The sequence below is a fragment of the Crotalus tigris genome, unplaced genomic scaffold, assembly GCF_016545835.1.
Source record: "Crotalus tigris isolate CLP2741 ecotype Arizona unplaced genomic scaffold, ASM1654583v1 scf7180000018371.15429387391:27106975, whole genome shotgun sequence".
Classification (NCBI taxonomy): Eukaryota; Metazoa; Chordata; class Lepidosauria; order Squamata; family Viperidae; genus Crotalus; species Crotalus tigris.
The window spans coordinates 23,787,710-23,803,385 of NW_024096970.1; the positions used below are offsets into that span (position 1 = coordinate 23,787,710).

A 15,676-nucleotide genomic window follows, 5' to 3' on the forward strand; every position below is an offset into this window, starting at 1 on the left:
TGTTCTTTAAGAAAAATATTGTTGATTGCAACAGATGTAACCCAGCTATCTATCTGAAGATTTCATTAGAAGCTGACAGTTGCTATGTTGATACTTTTACTGAATGCTGATAATGTTAAGAGAGTAGAAATAATTCCCTGGGTTTCCCTGGCCACTGCTAATCAGAGAGAATTCAAAACAGCAAGAAAATTTAAACTGTGTGTATGCCTGTGTATCTCTGTGGATATCTGGAAAGAAATAATCACGTCTGTTTTAGGAAAATACAGGTAGTTCCTGTCCTATTCAAAATTCAAACTGGACAAGAAATGGTTGTTATCAGGAAGTTCCCTATAAAACATCTGAGTTAGACAACCTGGAACAAGGTATACGAGCTGGAATACAAGCAGTACTACAAGTAAGCATATATTTCTTTTTGATTGCCTACATAACATTTTCCAGTGTTCTTTTCCTGTGCCTTTTGCAAGCATCTTTCCTGAATATAAATGTTTTATTATTTTGTTTCATTGTTCTTGCATGCTCTGATGAGATCAGATTATGATGGACATCTAAACTACAGTAGACATCTTAAACTAAAGTTTAAGAAGGGGACATATACAAACTGTTCCATCAGTACCACATCAGATCACTTCCCTTGCTAAAAATATCATATAAGATCACTAATAAATAGTGCTGACAAAATACATAATTCAGTTTGCAAACCAAAATATTTAACACTTGTTAAATATTTATATTTGTATTTATACCTTTATAATTATAACTAATAGAAAAAACAAAGCAAGAAAAAATAAGATAACCAAAAGAAGGATTATGAATAAATACAGATGTTCCTTACATATGAAGTGTAATTGGAAGGGTAACAAAAGTATTGGAACCCCCCCCCCAAAAAATATAGAAGTAATATTTGGAACAATGAATAAGATAAAAATGTCAGACTTCTTCATCAATTAGTAATAGAAATTATCCATCTAAGGAATTTGTCTCATTAATTTAATAATATTTATCAAGAAATATCATGGCAGCACAAGAATTCCAGTTGTACTTTTACTTTCAAATGAGAAATACCTACCTAAGAAATTGTATTCTTTCTTGCACTTTTTTAATGCCAGGCTAGCTTTTTCAAGCAGGGGCAGCCTATATCTGCAAATTGCTTTGAAAACAGCTGTTAGCTTTCTTATTAAGATGATCAGGCTCACACTAAAACAACTACTGCCCTGTAATAAGAATAAACTCCCAAAACTAAGAACCAAGGGAGTTCAGTATATAAATAAATTTCCAGTATTAGGACAGTTACATTGGACAACTCAGTATTGCACAAAATGCAGAATTAAAAAACGAGGGCCAAATCATTAAATAAATATGTAGAGTCATGGTACAATCTAACAATTGTTTCCCCACACTTATGAAGGAGATAGTACAAATAAACATCAACCTAATTTAAACAGGGAGAAAAATTATCAACTGTTATCTACATAGTGGCTAGCAAGTTGTGAACATTCCATATGATTGAACCCTGGTGACTTATAGGAATGTGATATCTCTTAACACATTAAGTTTGAGATCTTCTGTGAAGAACCTAGCAGTGTGTGATTATCAAAATATCAGCACATATTCGCTCTCTGTGTTTCAGACAACTGCTCTGAATTTGAAAAATTCTATTTGATACTTGTTTGGAAATTATTCATTAAAGAATGCTCAATTATATTTTATTCAGTTAATCCAGATAAATTTGTTTCCTCTTTGTAATCAGTATGGTAATACATAGCTGATTTCCTAGTATAATTGTTTTTATTTGTTTTAATTACAGGTGTTTATAACAAATTCCTCAAATATATTTCTTCTTGAGCCAGCAAATGAGATTAAAAGTTTGTTAGATGAGCATACAGATATGTGTAAACGCATTCTTAATATCTACCGCTACATGGTGGTACAAGTGACAATGGACAAGAAAACTTGGTAAAGTATTTCTGTTTAATAATATGGCAGGTACCTATTCCCACTTAATTAACACTTTCCCACACTTAATGTAATACTGTTAATACGTAATTGTTGGAATTGAAAAACTTGCATACAATTTATTTGATAGCCTGTATATCTTTGATTTTTGTTCATCTTTATTTTCTGGAGAATGCCCCATCTTCAGTAATAAAGTTAATTAATTGACTTTAAATAATACTAATGTTGTTTTGCAGGGAACAGATGCTGCTTGTGCTGCTCCGAGTAACAGAATCAGTATTGAAAATACCATCTCAAATTTTTCTACAGTATCAAGGAAGAAAGAATTTGACTTTAGCAGGAAGACTTGCTGGTCCTCTTTTTCAGGCAAATTAATACATTTAATATTTTAATTATTCCAAATATTATAGATGAGATGGCTTTCATTCATTAGTCTACTGTATGAAATCATTAGTTATTTACATTCTTATAAGTTAGTTTTTAGAACAGTTTATCTTATTGTCTGAATGCTCAGTGATGAATATTTTTATTTATAAATAGCCGAAACACCTGATGAAATGTATTCATCTTTAAATATTTCTTCTGATTTGTTTACATAAAAATAGTTAATTATCTGTAATGGAGCTAAAACTAAGTCGTGTATAACAACCACTCAAATAATTCCCCATACATACAAAGCCAAGTTTGGTGGGATTTGCTAATTTCACTGGATAACTTAGGACAGAGGTCCCCAACCTTTTGGGCACCAGGGACTGGTTCCGTGGAGAGAGGTTTTTCCACGGACCAGAGGGTACGTGATTTTGTGTGCTGCCTACATCCTGCAAATGGGGCTTCACTTGTTTGTGCGGACCAGTTGCTGGCATGCTGTGGCCCAGTACTGGTCCTCGGACTGGGGATTGAGGATCCCTGACATAGGACATCATTAACATTTAATAATACATAGCTATATTGTATATCATACAGACATTGCAAGAATAAGCACATTTTGTGTGTGTGTGTGTGTGTGTGTGTGTCTTCTTTATATACTGTTACTAAAAGATATTTAGTGGCTAGTTTCAGCAACAGAACACAGCACATTATTCCTTCTTGTGAACGTATACATATAGCTACTTTTGGAAAATACACACACCAAAATTGCCTCCAGCAGCTAGCCTGATTTTTCTGATGGATGGAAGAAAAAATAAGCGGACAGAGATTTCTCATATATGCCAGTGTAATCATTAAGTAAAAATAAACTTTCGAAATTAGATAGATAAAATGTGAAAACAAAAAATTAAATTTGGATGTCTATAAAGAAGAAAAAGCTACATTACTAGATAACAGTATATAGCCTAATTGCAGAATAATGCTGAAATAACATTTTATATAAAATTTATCTTTGTAATTTATTGGATTTTTTTTAACTAACCAATTTTATATTCATAATGCTAATCTGAACAGTGCTCATAATGTTTTCTAGCTTTTTTGCTGGTGTCAGGTTCAATTGTCTGATATAACATCATGTGTGGCGACTGGTTCAACTCCTCCAAAAGGCTATATGTGAGGATGGCTTAGTTTCCCTTAACCTACAGGAAGGGCGAATGTTGAAAGACACAGAGAGGGAAAATGAATCTAGGTTGAGAAATGGCATTGTGAGTTTTGGCAAGAAATGGGTAAAAAGGAAAGTGGTTAGACAAAAGAAGAAAGGGTTAGTATAGAAATAGATTCATAGAGACATATAATGATGTAGGATGAAAAGAGAGACAAGCAAAGAGATAAAAGCAGGGCTTTTTTTGTCATAGAACGCCCAGAACAGAGTTCTGGCACCTTTTTTGGATGGAACCTTGTAGGGTAGGCAAGGTGGGTTGTATGACGTGTGTGAGTTCCGGCATTTTTTTATTTTTTTTTTACAAAAAAAGCACTGGATAAAAGATTAAACACACTGAAGCTGCATTATGCACTTTCATAATTTTAATGTTAACAATGATTGAGATTTCAGTTGTTCTGCTACAAAATATATATTTTCGTCTTTTATTTTATTTTTTGTAGACTCTTATTGTAGCTTGGATCAAAGCAAATTTAAATGTGTACATTTCCCGAGAACTTTGGGATGACCTTTTAGCAGTATTGTCATCACTGACATATTGGGAAGAGTTGGCCACAGAGTGGTCATTAACTATGGAAACTCTGACAAAAGTATTGGCTAGAAACCTATACAGCCTGGACCTCAGTGATCTACCACTGGATAAATTAAGTGAGCAGAAACAAAAAAAGCATAAGGGCAAAGGTAAGTGATTTAATTAAAGTTGAAAAATTGTGATCCAAAAACAAATGAGTCCAGAGCTACAGCATATGGTATTCCTTTTTAAAAAAGCCCTCTTTTTACGTAATCTATTACTAATATAAAATAAATATAATAATAAATACTGTATTGTGTGTTCCTTTATTTATTTATGTAATTTGACTTCTGCTCTGCTCTGCTCCACTCCAAACCATTTCTGGGTGGTTCATAATATAAAAACAAACACAAGTAGTCCTCGACTTACGACCACAATTGAGCCCAAAATGTATGTTGCTAAGCGAGACATTTGTTAAGTGAGTTTTGCCCCCATGTTATGAACTTTCTTGCCACAGTTCTTAAATGAATCACTGCAGTTGTTAAATTAGTAACACAGTTAAAGGAATAACGGCAGTTATTCAGTTAGCTACATGTTTGTTAAGTGAATCAATGGCTTCCCCATTAACTTTGCTTGTCAGAAGATCGCAAAAAGTGAACACATGTTCCCAGGACACTGAAACCATCATAAATGTGAGTCAGTTGCTAACTGACTGAATTTTGTTCACATGACCATAGGGATGCTGCAATGGTCGTAAGGGTAAAAATAGTCATAACCACATTTTTCAGTGAAGTTGTTACTTTGAATGGTCACTAAATGAACTGTTGTAAGTCGAGGACTACCTGTACAATAAGATCAATTAAAAAAAAAAAGGGAAGTGAACAAAATGGCAAATCTAGACCACTAACTTCAAAACCTATGACAAACACATCTAACAATCCACCCTTCCTTAAGATCTGGGATAGCAGCCAGGTCTGTAAGATCTTCTGGAACGCCATCAGGGTGGGAACTGTCTAGATAAAATATACACAGTTTCGTCATTCTGTAATCTACTTTTTAAAAATAAAATAAGTCAGGGCATGTTTCCATTCTTCTGGAAGGTTTAATCAAGAGATCAGCATACAGAGTTCAAGCAGCAAGTATTTCAGGTTCTAGTTTGGCTTTAAGAAATTTAACCCTCATTAAAATCACATCCACAATGTACAATGTTATGAAGAAATTGAATCTGTTCATTTATCAGCACTGTTAGTTGCTATGTAAAGTAATAATATGGTTGTCAAAAACATAAGAAAAAGGATTCCACTTCACCATGGAATTTTTTTAAAGCAGGAAATACACTGTTGATTAAGAAGAGTCTGAGTTCTGTATCAGTTGTATAAACCTTTACCACTTGTATATCCACTCACAAACAAGTGTCTCAGTTCTGCTCCAGAGCAGACTGAAATGCTTGGGATTTTTTTTCCCTGTTGTTTACTATTGCATACTATGAACCAGAAATGAACAGAATCTTCAATTGAGTTTCGATTATCAAACATACACTGTGGTGAATCATATGCATTGAGTGTTCAACTAGGTCAAAGGGTTCAGTTTTATCACTAATAGGTTATGTGGATAGTAATTTTTATAAAGTATCTTATCAAAAGTTAATTTTTAAAGAAGTTTTTTGAAAAAACTTTTAATACTTTTGCTTTTGCCTTGTCTCCTAAGTAGGAGTAAGGCAGAAGTAAACCACTTCTGTATTGTTGCCAAAAAGCCTAAATGGCTAAGTCCCCATAGTCCCCCCAAATCAAATTTGGCTCAAGGGAGTCTTTACAAGAAAAAAAAGTATCTTACAGGATTGCTATAGGAATACATTCAAATTTGAATTAATAGACAGACTGGTAGATTAAATATAGGGAGGAAGCTTCTTTATATGACTGAAATTACACATATTAATTGTAATTAACTTCTTCTTTTGTTATTGAGATAAATCTTGGATATAGTTTAGTGCAAGGGTCCCCAACATCTGGTCTGTGGCCCAATGCCAGGCCGTGCCCGTTCAGGTGGGCAAGCATGTGCGCATACAAAGCTGTATTTGTGAAAGCAATGCATGGATTCATGCATGCAAAACCAAACCCTCTCCCCTCCGCCTCACTGCTGCCACCTCCATTAGTCCACTGGTGGAGCTGGAAAGTTTGGAGACCCCTAGTTTAGTAAAGATATGATTGAATCAAAATCATCTATTAAACTTTTATTACAATAGCATTTATCTTCATTTCTTATAATGTTACTCTAAATTATTATGCCTACATAATTCTCAGTGTACATATGAATCCTCCCATATCAGGTATTGGACATGAGTTTCAAAAAGCCTCTGTGGACAAATCATTTTCGAAAGGCTGGAGCCGTGATCAACCTGGGCAGGCCCCAATGAGGCAACGCAGCGCAACAACTACGGGATCTCCGGGAACAGAAAAGGCCAGAAGCATAGTGCGACAGAAAACAGTTGGTATGTTACAGAAAACATAGATATTGGTGGTGCAAAATTAGAAAAAAAAAAATGGTTAAACACATCTAACTATACATAAATGATTTCCTGCATATGTTTTATCTGTATTGTATTTACATAATATATGCATGTTTTAGGCAATTTATGCCCTGTATTGGATGAAACAGTTCTGATTGTAAAATATAGATTATTTAATACTTGTATCTAAATATGTAGTTGTTATATTTTGGTACTATAAACCAGTGTATACACATCAACTAACAAAACTGGAATCTAGATTTGACATTTTAAAAATGGCCTACTATAGGTATATCTTCTTGAAGTTTCCTGAATTTTAGTAATATCATTTTAGTTTTTATTTTCCCTTCCTATAAAGTCTTAGGCTCAATCACAAAATCTCATTGTAAAAATAAAAATATAATTAATATCAAAGATGAAAAGGGTAAAAAAAACTGTTTAAAACTACCATAGCCAAAAAAATGCAATTAATTACAGAAGTTACTTAAGATATGAATTTCTACAATTTTGGAATAAATGCTGAAAAAAAAACACTGAATGCTTCCATTTTCTGAATTTGATAAAGAGATCAGTGCTGTATTACCTATTAAAAAGTGTAAAAAAAACTAGAACTTAATCTTAAATAATACATTTCTAATATAAGACTATTTTCCAAATACAACAATTCAGTGGTTTGATAAATCATTGTTCTTACATGCTTAGTGACCATTTTAAGTAACATAATAGCTTGTGGCAATGTATATTTTTACAGAAATATATAGAATAATAAGAAAATACTAAATCCTGATTCTTTTTGCAAATTGTTAATACATCAAATGGCATATCATAAATTTACCAGAAATTTTCTGGCTAATGTTTAAAAATTACAGATACATAGGTTAGGTTTTAAAAATCATTAAAATAGATTGATGGGAAGCTCAGTTATGAGATACAAGACATAAGAATTCTCTTCATGTTCAACATTTGATTTGTAACCAAATTTACTTATCTTATGCTAAGTATTTCATCTGTATTGTACTAAGATGAATAAGGCTAATGCCAGAATTGCTTAATAGGAAGACACACATAGAGATTTAAATATTAAATTTCCATTTGTCTTCCTTCTCCCTAGTATTTAAGAGCTATAAGCCATAAAAACTATGGGGAAATAGTGGATGGTTAGCAAGGATGCTCTGTCTTTTTAGTCAGAAAAATCTAGTGAATACACCAAACTATTTAGAAAGCTAAATACATAATGTAGTTAATGTATGTAATGTATTTAGAATGCTAAGGAAAGATTGAAAGAAATTACCATCATAACTTGCAAGATTATTATAGTATTGTCTTCAAGCCTCAGTCTTAAATTAAAGTATTTGAAATGCACAGCAGACAGCAGTTTGTCAACTAGGAATTATGATATCAATGTGAGTAAAGATTAGAGAGAAACTTTAATGAAAGTTCATATATAGTAGGGTAGGCCAATAATCTGAGCCACCTGGCTGCTTCATAACCCTTGCACATATCTTGTACATCCCATCTTTAAGGTCTGTCCAGCTCTTGTCTCCCTACCAAATCTAAAATATATGCTTTGCATGAGGGTGGTCTGGCATCTCAGCATAAGACTGGAAAAGGCTTCAAAGCTGCAGTCAGTCATTGTAAGCTTAGCCTTTCTTAACCTAATGCCCTCAAACACTTGTGGACTAAAACTTCCATCATTCCAAGGTATGAAAGTGAATTCTAATCCAGAACATCCAGAAGGCACCAATTCAGAACAGTTGAATGAACAGAACTAGCTTTCTGGCTTTCTCCTATCAGTCACCTTCCATCTTTACCAAACAAAATTAGTTTCAAATCCCAAGTAGATCTCATTTTATATATTTAATAGCCTATTTTAATTTTAGAAATGACCCCATAATCACTTTTTATACAGAGTAGTGTAGCGGTATACTTTATGCAATTTATAAATAGCTGCATCCAGATGTTCCTTTGTATAAGCATAAAGAAGAAAGATATCCTCAAATATTTCCTTAATTTTACATACAGTACCTAAGTTTAAAATTTCAAATATTTGAGCTGCACTTTTATGTATAGACATATATGCCATCTACGTATAATTCTACAGTAATATGTAATATTATTGCATTACTCTTCAAATTAGTTATTCATATCACTGGGGAAATATTTCTAGGACTCTAAAAAACATTCAGAAGAGGTGACTCATGCTACATAGATGAGAGAAGCTTTTTTTTCTATATCATTAAAGCACCTGAATCTTTCGCAACATTCATGTGCATTGAACACTGTTAGAAATTTATTCTGGGACCACTTGAAATGAAGTGCATATGCAAACACACACATGCAGAAACATCTGGGAATAGTTGCCTGCTTTAACAGTTCAGAGAATTGCTTTCGTTGTGTTCCTACATGTTACAAAGTGCCTTGTTTACAGTATATGCTTTGCATATCCCTATTTAGTCATTCCAACTATAATCTGTTTTGCTACAGGCCCAAGGCTAAGTTGGAAAGTAGTTTGTTCTTTAAATATATTGCAGTTATTTGATATTATATGTCAGAAATTCTGATTCTTATGCAAACTAATATTGTGTGATTTTCATTCTTTGAGGATTGAAAGAAATTTTTGGTATTTTGATACCTTGGAACCTCATCAGGCAGTGTTCTGTCTTCCTTCTCACACATAATGGTCACGTGTTCTTCATTTGCAACATCAGTTGTTAGGCTATAATGAGAAAGCATAGGATAAATATAGCGGTCATAACAAGAGTCAAGTTTGATATAAAATCAGATAAAATAATATGCAGATTTTGTGAGGTATACATATGAGTGAAAGAACTGGAGACAGGTGGGAATATGGACCAGATAATGTCTGTTGTGGAGGTTAAGGTCCTTTAGCTTGCACAATAAAATGCATTGCAGTCCTCACAATGTTTTTAGACTTTTGCTTTATGTGCATGCTCTAATGAAACATAACTTTTTTCAGAGATAATGTTTCAAGAAGATTCAAAATAAAGCTGAGAAAAATCCCAAAATCAATATAGAAACTTGCTTGTATTTATCTGGAAGTCAACCATAGTGTAGAAGAAAAAATGCGTTCATTTTTAAAATTTCTAAACTAGCTTTCGATCAGCAGTAATCATGTTGTTTACGCTTATCAGTTTGTATACCACTTTCTGACTTTTGAATGTGAGCGAACAAGCATAGTTTATCCCACTTGCGTTACTTTGAAACCTAGTGGAAGTGAGTTCATCAATATCTAGCTCTAAAGTCAATAAGAGGAAGCAAGCCAGGGAACAAAGGACTGAATCCTTTCTTTTCTTGTGAAAATATCAATATAGCCAAAGGGAAAAAATCCATTATGTTCCTTGCATTTTCTTATACTGTGTAGTTTGTTTCTGTATACAAGAATGATAGCGATTTGATAATGGAACTACATTTCCCTAAAAAAAAATATTATATAGATCTGAGAATTCCTTCATAAAATAAAGATTGATAGCAATATATGAATCTTTCTTCCCATGTTTATAATTTAGAATAATAATATATTTCATAATCCCATTTCCTGTTTTCCCCCATACATTCTCAACTTAATGTATGATTCAGAATTGGGCAGTTCATTTTTTTGTGATGTTCAGCTTGAACAATTAATGAAAAATTGGAAATACCGTATCTTAAAATACTTGATATCGTACTATCTTAAAATAGTCCCTTATCAGAAAAAATAAAAACAAAGTATTCCATTTACATTTTCCACTGGAAAAAACAAACAAACAAACAAATAAAGACTTGTTCCAAGTTTATCATTTTAATGTGCTTTGGGGAAGTATTTTGCAGTTCATTTCTTGAAACGTTCTGGTCAGAACAAGAGCAACATATTTCAGTGATATAAAATGATCCCGATTTTGTTTAATTCTTATGTATCCTATTGTTCAATTTGCCAGTTATTCCTAAATCAAGTGGCATTTTTAAGATTTCAGGACAGTATTATTTAAAACTTACTAGGCAGCATCTTCATTATAAGTTTAAATTCTAGTAAGGAGAGCTTATCATTTAAAAAGATGTTTATATAAAAATATTTATTGCTTTATGACATATTCAGTTACTCTTTAAGTAATAACTGATCTGTGAATTGTTCCTCATATACTCCTGTTTGTATTTTTCAGCCTGGGAGCAGACATCACATGTTTATAGTGGTGTTATCAAAATTGATTTTTGTTGCTTTGCTTACTTTGGCTCCACTGAACATATAGATGGAATATCTAGAACTATATGAAAATGAAAAACAGTTAACAGACAAATTGGGGCAAAACATAGAATCACAATAAAATGATATGAAGTAAAATGGATAAGGGACAAATAATTAGAATTCACTCTATAAATATGTACTTGTACTAAATCTTAATAAATAGTATCTCCTCCTTAATTGCTCCCTCTCAGCCAGTAATCAGAGACATAAATTTGGTTAATTCACCTTTTTTTTCCCTTCTGGTAGGAAAGGGGCTAGAATTATAAATTATAAATCTGATTACCACCCCCAATTGGAATATGGGAAGTTTTAGCTTTAAGAATGATTGTAACTAAAACTGAGAATGTATTACAAAATAAACAAATATAATGTTAGTTCATGGGAAATTTATATTTTTGTTAGTCAGAAAAGAGACTTATCAGACTCCTAATTTTTTGCTTTAGATTTCTATTCAACAATAGAATGGGACCAACATTGTTTTCATTTTGCAGAATTTTAAGTATCTGTAGTAGTAGTCAAAATTCATTTTGTAAAGAAAAAAGTATCAAATACATTATAAATAGATTACAAATTTAATCTTGAGTCTTCTTCATTCCCAAGAGTTTGGGGAAAACTTTTAAAAATTTGCATGCATTTTTTGCCCAGTTTGGGAATATAAGGAGTCAGCATTTGATTTTTGTCTTTTCTATGAAGTGTCATTCTTTAAGTATTTGCCTAGATATGCTATTAAAGATGAACATGAAATTGGGCAAACTCTGGGAGACAATGAAGGACAGGAGGGCCTGGCATGCTGTGGTCCATAGGGTTGAGAAGTGTTGGACATGACTTAATGACTAAACAATAAAGCTGCTAAAAAGTTGAATCTTATGTACAGTGACAGATGAACCCAAATACTTGTAAACAGCATATAAGACATTTTTAAGACATGTCGGTGGATTTTTAAGTTGTATTGTATAAGTTATTGAGGATTCGGAGAACAGGGTTCCAAATGGCTCTATTATATTCAGCTTAGAAAAGGTAAATTTTGCTATAAAATGGAACAGATCAGATTTCAAGTATAAGACTTTGTCATTTTATTTCATATATTCTAATCCGTGAGGAATCTTATCTTTTGAAACATACTTTTGTGTATAGTTTTATTTTTGCAATCCTTTGTTTCTTTCTCTATTTAAAAATTAGACATTTATTGTTAGAAGCAGCTTTTGCTGTTTAAATCTATTTTTAATCAAATAGTCTATTTGCACACAACTCTTTAGATGAGATATAAATATTGTTCATATGACTGACATTTTTATGAAATGGAGTGTCCCATTTCACTAGAGAGGTTATTCCTGCCAATGCTTATTGACTCTAGTCTGCCACTGGAACTTGCCTTGAAGTTAATTAGGTATTTCTAGAACATTGATATTGCCCTTTTCACTTAGTCAGGTCATTTTTCATTTATTCACTTTCTGAATTTCTGACATTGCATATCTCTCCTTGAAAACAAAATTTGAATGTTGCTGTTTTAAAGGAATCCTTTAACAAGAACTAAATACAATTGACTTGAGTTTTCTGTTACAAGCCCTTTTGTATTTTTGTAGATCAGGAGCAGCCTAAATAAAACCAACTACCCTTAAATCACAATCTTGATCTTGAAAAACAGAAAATTCATTTCCTTTTCTAAAGAACTGAAATTGACAGAAAAAAATAACTATACATTTAAGAAACAACAAAAAATGCCTATTTGTTAAAGTAATGGTTGTAAAACAGATTCCTTCCTCCCCCCTCTCTATTTTAAACTCAATTTTAAATCTTAAAATATTGTTTAAATCTATTTTAAATGTCACAATACATCATATTTTTCATGCAATTATAGAAAGTAAAATTGGTGTGCAAAACATGCTAAAGAATTGTGATTGAACATGGCATTATGCCTACATGTTTAACCCAGAGGGAGCCTGCATTAAAGATGAAACAGCATTTTAATCTAAAATATTATGGAAAACATATAATATTTTACCAAAACCACACTTTTACTATTTTTACTTCACCTTTGTTCAGTTTACCATATTTTCCGGCGTATAAGACGACTTTCTAAACCCTGAAAATCTTCTCAAAAGTCCGGGGTCGTCTTATACACCGGGTAGCTGTTCTCTGAATTTAAAACCAATCTGCCCCCTAGTGGCCAGCCCTATTTTTTTTTTTACAGAAATAAGCACTAAAACAGTGTATTTACTTCTTATACCTATAGCAGCAGTCATGAATATATGGAAAAAAAATTTGATTCAGCAAATCAATTGATTAAGAAAGATACTGGTAAAAGTGAAAATTAAGAAAATAGATGATGGGATCTACCAGAGAGAATATTTAAAAAAGAAACATTTGTTTGAATATGGTTAAAGAAACAGAAAAGATTCTGAATACATATGTCATTCTAAGAGAGATGAATTCCTTAAATAATACTGTATGGTTTCCCCCCCTTTTATTTTATTCCTTGATATAAGTAATATAATATGCTGAAATGGCCTAGATGAAGTAAATGTTTTAGATAATTAAATGAGTCTGAATTTAGGGAAATTATAAGGTATAAAAAAGAAAAAAAATATTTTGAATAAGACCTAAAGGATTAGCTGACTAGGCACATTAAATGAAATATTTAAAGATTAAATATATTTTATCAAAATAATAAAAACTATATTATTTCAAGGTTTGCAAAGAAGACATTTTGGGGAAAGGGGGAAATCAACTAAATGTACTATGTGGATTATAGATTATAGAAACCAATTGTTAATGATTTTTCTTTACAAATGTAAACCCAGCAAACACACTGTTTACCAACTATTAAGTGATTTATGTTTTAAAAAATCAATAAAATATATGGGGAAAAAAATACCAACTGAGTTCAGGAAGCATTAGGGAAGCAGTGGTGGGCAACACTTGCTTTCTAGCAGCAAAGGAATGGAGCTTCTATTGTGCTCATCTATAAACAGAAATTCAATATTGTACCGTATTTTTCGGCGTATAAGATGACTGTCTAAACCCTGAAAATCTTCTAAAAAGTTGGGGGTCGTCTTATATGCCCAGTCATCTTATACGCCGGAATATACGGTATTTAAAGTTTGGTTTATCCATTTCAGTTTTTTTTAAATGAAGCAAACCAACATTCAAGCTGATACCCATTTTTCTTTAGATTCTCATTGAATTAATATTGCAGAATTTTGAAAAGGAATAGGAAATGAGGAAACTAAGCTGTAAAGAACAGTATTAATTAGCATTTAAAATACCATGATTAATAACGCAGTCTTTTCCAATATACTCTTTTAAACATCCAAAGCTAAATTAGATTTAACTTAAATAAAATATTGTTATGTTAATATTTTTTCTTTCCATTTCATTAAAAAATGAACTTTAAAAGCAATACTTAAGTTGCTATGTTGAAGCAAAGAAATATGGTAATTTAGATCCAAAAAATTAAGTTAGTTGAGATTTCATTTTGTGTTTAAGTGCCCTTTTTGTGTTTTGTTTTCTTCTTGTTGTCTTTTTTTCCATTAAAAAAAGGCACATCTTGTAATTTGTTATTGTGGCATGCTTTGAATTGCAGTGCTTCAACAGAACTTTAGTTTGATTTGATAATAATAGCAAATGTCTGTAAATATTTCACTGAAGGTTAATAAGATTTATTCTTTGAATTAATGAAGCGATTCAGAGAATTATTTTTACTGCCAAAGAAAATAATTTTAGGTATAGTCGCAGGTATTTTTGTATTACTGAGACTGTCAGAATCATTATCCACAAACTTCGGGCATTAAGTAAAAGCACTTTAGATATACTATGAGAAATAGTTGTTAAAAAATAATCAAAACAGAAAATAAGTGTAGGTATAGGACACTGCTTTCTTCTCTTATATGATGTTTATGACAATATTTTTCAAACCCTGATGGAGTGAAACATAGAGCATTTTAAGCTTCAATCGTACACAAATTTTCATGGGCCTAAATTTCATTCAATTTGGGGATTTAGTTCTACATACATGTATAACATTGGTCTGTCAGTGTTTTACTTTGAATACTGAGGGTTTTTGTACTTATGAAAATATAAGTGTTACTGTTTGTCTTGCATTGAAAGAAATGAATACAAAATGTTTTATGTGCCCACTGATTATTTTTTCCTTACAGCTCTGCCAGTATCTGCCGTGCTGAAATGTTTTAATTTAATTTTTCTTCCTTTTTTCTTTGTTTTCTCTGTTGCTGCTTTTTCTGTGACACAATCTTTCATTATAGTCACTCTTCTTTTTTTTCCTTCCCTACTTCTTTCTTTTCCTTTTTTTAAAGCCATGAGAAGCCGATCCATTGGTGAATGTGCTCTGCCATCGGCCTATATACGCAGTGCTAAAAGTGCTCCTGTCCTGATCCATACTTCCAAACCCTTCTTGCCTGATATTGTTCTCACTCCCCTTTCTGATGAGCTTTCAGGTAGTGCCACCTCTGCTAATTTCTGCACTCCCTTTCCACTTTTTTAATCCTTCTGCTTTCAAAAATCTGCAAAATCAGTACTTTTTCAAAGTAAAACATTTAGGGGTGGGGAGAAAATAAGGGAGGTACATTTATTTGAGTTTTGTGACATGCCATATTTTCGGCTCATTTTGGTACTGTGAGAAGCTAGCGCTGTGCCAATTGCTATTCAAACTGCAAATTTTCTGCATCTGCAGCTACCTTTTTAAATTTGTTTTGATTCAAGGATCTGAAATATTTTTGATATAAGTTTTCTTTTTGAACAAAGAAATGTTGAGGAATTTTCAACATACTGTTTGGTAAACTATAATTGCTGTTTATTATTTTGATTTATTTTCTGACATGATTTTTGCTTTTAATTAAGGAAATATGGCAGGAAATGCACAAT

The 15,676-nt window shown here is 32.1% G+C and overlaps 1 protein-coding gene across 9 annotated transcripts in view; it reads left to right on the forward strand.

Annotated features, from left to right (window-relative positions):
- Positions 1 to 15,676, forward strand: part of RALGAPA1 (Ral GTPase activating protein catalytic subunit alpha 1) — a 128,623-nt gene that overhangs the window by 20,634 nt on the left and 92,313 nt on the right. For 7 of the 9 annotated variants that reach the window (XM_039351822.1, XM_039351821.1, XM_039351829.1 and 4 more), the window contains exons 12-17: positions 257 to 394; positions 1,805 to 1,953; positions 2,190 to 2,319; positions 3,982 to 4,219; positions 6,376 to 6,537; positions 15,109 to 15,249. In XM_039351822.1, coding sequence (XP_039207756.1) covers positions 257 to 394; positions 1,805 to 1,953; positions 2,190 to 2,319; positions 3,982 to 4,219; positions 6,376 to 6,537; positions 15,109 to 15,249 — 958 coding nt within the window. The remainder of the gene's footprint in view (positions 1 to 256; positions 395 to 1,804; positions 1,954 to 2,189; positions 2,320 to 3,981; positions 4,220 to 6,375; positions 6,538 to 15,108; positions 15,250 to 15,676) is intronic. The other 2 variants (XM_039351825.1, XM_039351830.1) reach the window with 1 other exon arrangement.